General features: G+C 57.7%; 1 protein-coding gene across 29 annotated transcripts in view; it reads right to left on the reverse strand.

The window, feature by feature from the left end:
- Positions 1-3,829, reverse strand: part of Zmynd8 (zinc finger MYND-type containing 8) — a 97,478-nt gene that overhangs the window by 6,043 nt on the left and 87,606 nt on the right. For 27 of the 29 annotated variants that reach the window (XM_048810805.1, XM_048810812.1, XM_048810814.1 and 24 more), the window contains 2 exons: positions 2,478-2,638; positions 1,532-1,598 (listed from right to left, as the gene is read on the reverse strand). In XM_048810805.1, the coding sequence (XP_048666762.1) occupies positions 1,532-1,598; positions 2,478-2,638 (228 nt within the window). The remainder of the gene's footprint in view (positions 1-1,531; positions 1,599-2,477; positions 2,639-3,829) is intronic. The other 2 variants (XM_048810800.1, XM_048810795.1) reach the window with 1 other exon arrangement.

Below are 3,829 nucleotides of genomic sequence, written 5' to 3' on the forward strand. Positions count from 1 at the left end.
CACCATACACCCCCCCACACCCTCACATTGGTTCCGTGGCATCTTAGGCCTGCTTGCCTGCTACCACGGCTGAGCGAAGCAAATGGACAGAGACCACGGAGCCTGCATTTACTCTCTGACCACTCTCCTGGCCACCGTGCCACATGCAATCCTTATTCTGGCAGATCCCACACACACAGCGTCATGAGTCTTCCCCGGGCCACCTCCGTCAGCACCTCGCAGCTGCAGAACCTCTGAACGGCACCGGCCGTGGGCAGGAGCACTCTCCAGCCTGGCCCTCCTCACGCGCCTCCTCGCTCTGACACACCCACAGTCCCCTCACAGGCTGCTCAGTTGCTGTTTTAAGCTCACTTTTTTCAACTTCAATTCCAAAAGAAGCTTTTATCATTGCAACTCGTTCAAATTACCGTCAGGAAAGCCAAGCTGCAGGGCGATATTCTGGGGCTACCACGCCACTAGACCTGAAGTCGCTTTGGCTCTGTTCTGAAACAGATCTGAGATGCCGTGGCATCTTAGTGCCACGCTGTGGCGTGACTAGAGGTTCCATCTGGGGAGTACAAGGGAGCATGAAGGGCGGTGCCTTTTTTTTTTTTTTTTTAATATTTTTTAGTTGTTGATGGGCCTTTATTTTATTTATACGCGGTGCTGAGAATCGAACCCAGGGCCTCACACATGCCAGGCAAGCGTTCTACCACTGAGCCACGATCCCAGCCCGAGGGCGGTGCTTTTTTGACGGCACTTCAATCAAATCCAAGGCCAAGTTCACATCCTCCCTAGATTCACTCCTGCCACTCCACCATCTCCATCATCCAGTTCCCACCGGCCCTTCCAGGCCTGGCCTCTGGGGAACCTTGCCCACCTGACCACAGACACTGCTTCCTCTAAGCGCTCGGTGTGCACAAGTGACATTAAGTTTTTGGTCTCCAGCTGAAGAGAACCAGCAGGCAAAAAGGCCCTGGAGGAAAGGTTATAGGCAAGAACACTGAATTCAGCAAGACGGTCCTCAACAAGCAAGGCCTGGGCCTGAACCCACCTGCAGTGACCAGAACTGGTTTAGGAAAGTGCGGGGGAAAGACCATGGGGCTGAGAAAGAAGGGCGGCCCGAACCCCAGGAAAGAAATCGGCACGTCTCAGAAAAGCCCCCAAACAGCCTGCCAGAGGGAAGGATGGTCCAGAAACACCGCCCACCTCCACACTGTCTTCACCTCCCTGAAGTCCCAAGGACCCTCAGGAGCTGACTTTACGGGGCTTTGCTTACCCTGGCATTTCCCAGGGCAGGACCCTGTGTCCAAATAGTGTCACGTGGGCCCCGGTAAACAAAACACAGGTAAATCCTGGCCAGTGCGGAGAAGTGTGGGGAAACTGCCTCGCCCAGTAACACCCTCACCCCACAAGCCCGCCCAGCTGAGGCACCCCAAAGATCCCTAACAGCTTGAAAACCACTGCCCTAACCCTGGGCTCCCTGACAAGATGGCTCCCAACCTGCCCGCATGAAATGAAAGCGCCATTCGCCCACCAGGGGGCGACATACCAGAGCCTTGGTTGGAGCCTAAGAGAATGGAGGAGGGCGTCTCTCTGGAGCCAGAAAGGTCGAGGGTCTAGAAATACAAAGAAAGATGGACTCAGGGCACTGGGGCCAACGGAGCCCCCCAGGGAAACCCAGGGAGTCCTGGGAGTGCTCACTGCTCCCCCAGGGCATCTCGGTGCCCTCCACCTGGCGTGGTCCGCGGGGCCGAGTCGGACAGGTGTGCACACACCTGTGCTCTGGCTCCCAGACGCCTCCGGCGCGGGGGTGGCCCCTCCCTAGCACTCCAGTCTGAGCTTGAGAACCTTCCCTGTGGCCTGCACCCGCTGGCTGACCGACCCAACACCCGCACAGTCTGCTGCACCACAGAAGGAGAAATGGATCCGTTCACTTTGGAAGCCTCTTGTGGGGCAGTACCATCCCTGAGACCAGGGTCTCGACTGATAATCTGATGATAACGGCCAAAGTCCACAATGACTACAAACATAAAAGATGATCCGTGTGCCCCCTAAGATCGATGTCACGGGTACAGCCCAAGGGGAGATGAGCGGGTGTGACCTTCATGGTCCAATATGGCAGCACCAGCCAGATGTGGCTACTTGCATCTAAGTGAACTAAGGTCAAGTTTACAAATCTGATGCTTGGTCTCGTTCGCCATCCTGAGTACTCCACAGCCGCAGGGGCTACGGGCAGCCACAGTGGGTGGGATCCTCCCCACCACAGAGTTCTCCAGGACGCGCTGCTCTAAACTGGGAGGGTCCCGAGAGCAGCTGCCAGGTCCTGCACAGGCCGACTTCTGGCCCGTCCACAGGGGCACGCCCTCGACCCCTGTCATCTGACTGTTCCAGACAGACCCAGACAGCATGGGACTTTGGTGGGTGGGACACACAAGGGCAAGGGTCCTTGACACAGAGGGTGGGCGGCACTGGCCAAGGCACAGGGGGGTCCTCACCGAGCCGCTGTCCTTGCTCTTCTCAGCTGACGGCTCCTTCTCTTTGGAGGCGCTGGTCGTGTCCGAGGCGGCTGGCTGGGCGCTGGAGGAGCCCCCCTGGGAGGGCTTGTTCCCAGTCTCTGTGTTCACCTCGGCGTCCGCTTCCTGCTGAGGGGCGGTGGCTGGGGACAAAGGGGACAGAGGGAAGCCATGGGAAGCCAAGCACAAGGGTTTCAGGCCCCGCGTGGAGCCCACTCTGCGCCCCATGGCGCCAGCGGCCAGGCCCCACCCAGGGTCCAGTGCAGACCCAGGGAGGCCAGGCACCCAGAGGTCTCCGAGTCGGGTTCTGTGAGAGCGCCTTGGCTTTCTAATACTCAGCGATTCAATAAGTCATTCTGGAAGGGAAAGCGTGTTCTCGGAGCTAATGACCCCTGTCCACAAGAGCCCGCCATGACTTAGAGGCTGGTCCACCACAGCCCTGGACACTTGTTTTTGTCTGAGGCAGATGGGAAAGGCCCGTCAGAGAGCACAGAGCTTCTGGAGACGGTGGGAACAGTGGGCGTCGGACAGTGACGCATATAAACCAGGCTTCACCACGCCCAGAGAGCCGCAGGGCCCGCACGGGGCACCTCACACACTCCAGACACCAGCGGAGTGCCAAGCCACGGCAGCAGGAGTCTAAAGACTGTGAGAAGACAGCTCCCGTGGACGGCGACAGAAAGTGAGTCGGCCACCGGTTCTGACGAATGACATCTTGTTGGCACACAGCCAGATTCTGCCTACAAAGCCTCAGATATTCACTAGGGCCTTCAGGTCCGCCGGCCCTGGACTGCCGTTTCTCAGGTTTGAATCACTCACACACACGCCAGCTCTGCAAATTTTGCTACAACATACAACCTTGTGTTTTTTATATAATATTTTCAGTGAATTCTTTTAAATGGAGACTTTTGGGGGTGGGGGAAGTGCTCTGGATGGCACCCAGGGTGCTCTAGCACAAGCGGCACCCCAGCCCAAGACTTTCAATTCCAACCCCATAAAGCTAGAGGCCTTTGCCACAAAAGCTAGCTCTAAAGATTAACTTCTGAAGCGTCACTGATAAACCCCAACGAGGCCGGCTTGCTCCAGCTGGGGAGGGGGTTGAGCAACACAGGCCGCACACCTACACCCGGGCCTCCACGTAAGAATCCCCGTTATTTAGAGATGTGGGTCTATTCTCACCCCCAAAACAGGATCGACCCGAGTGCTGCTGACATGGGGGCCGGCCCGCTCTGTCTTGGGGCTGCCCTGTGCCCTGAGAGAAGATCGAAAGCCCCGCACACGAGTCGGCAGCCAGGCGCCCGTGATGGGCTCCGTCTGGGCGCCACGCTCATCAG

This window comes from Marmota marmota, unplaced genomic scaffold (genome assembly GCF_001458135.2).
Source record: "Marmota marmota marmota unplaced genomic scaffold, marMar, whole genome shotgun sequence".
NCBI lineage: Eukaryota > Metazoa > Chordata > Mammalia > Rodentia > Sciuridae > Marmota > Marmota marmota.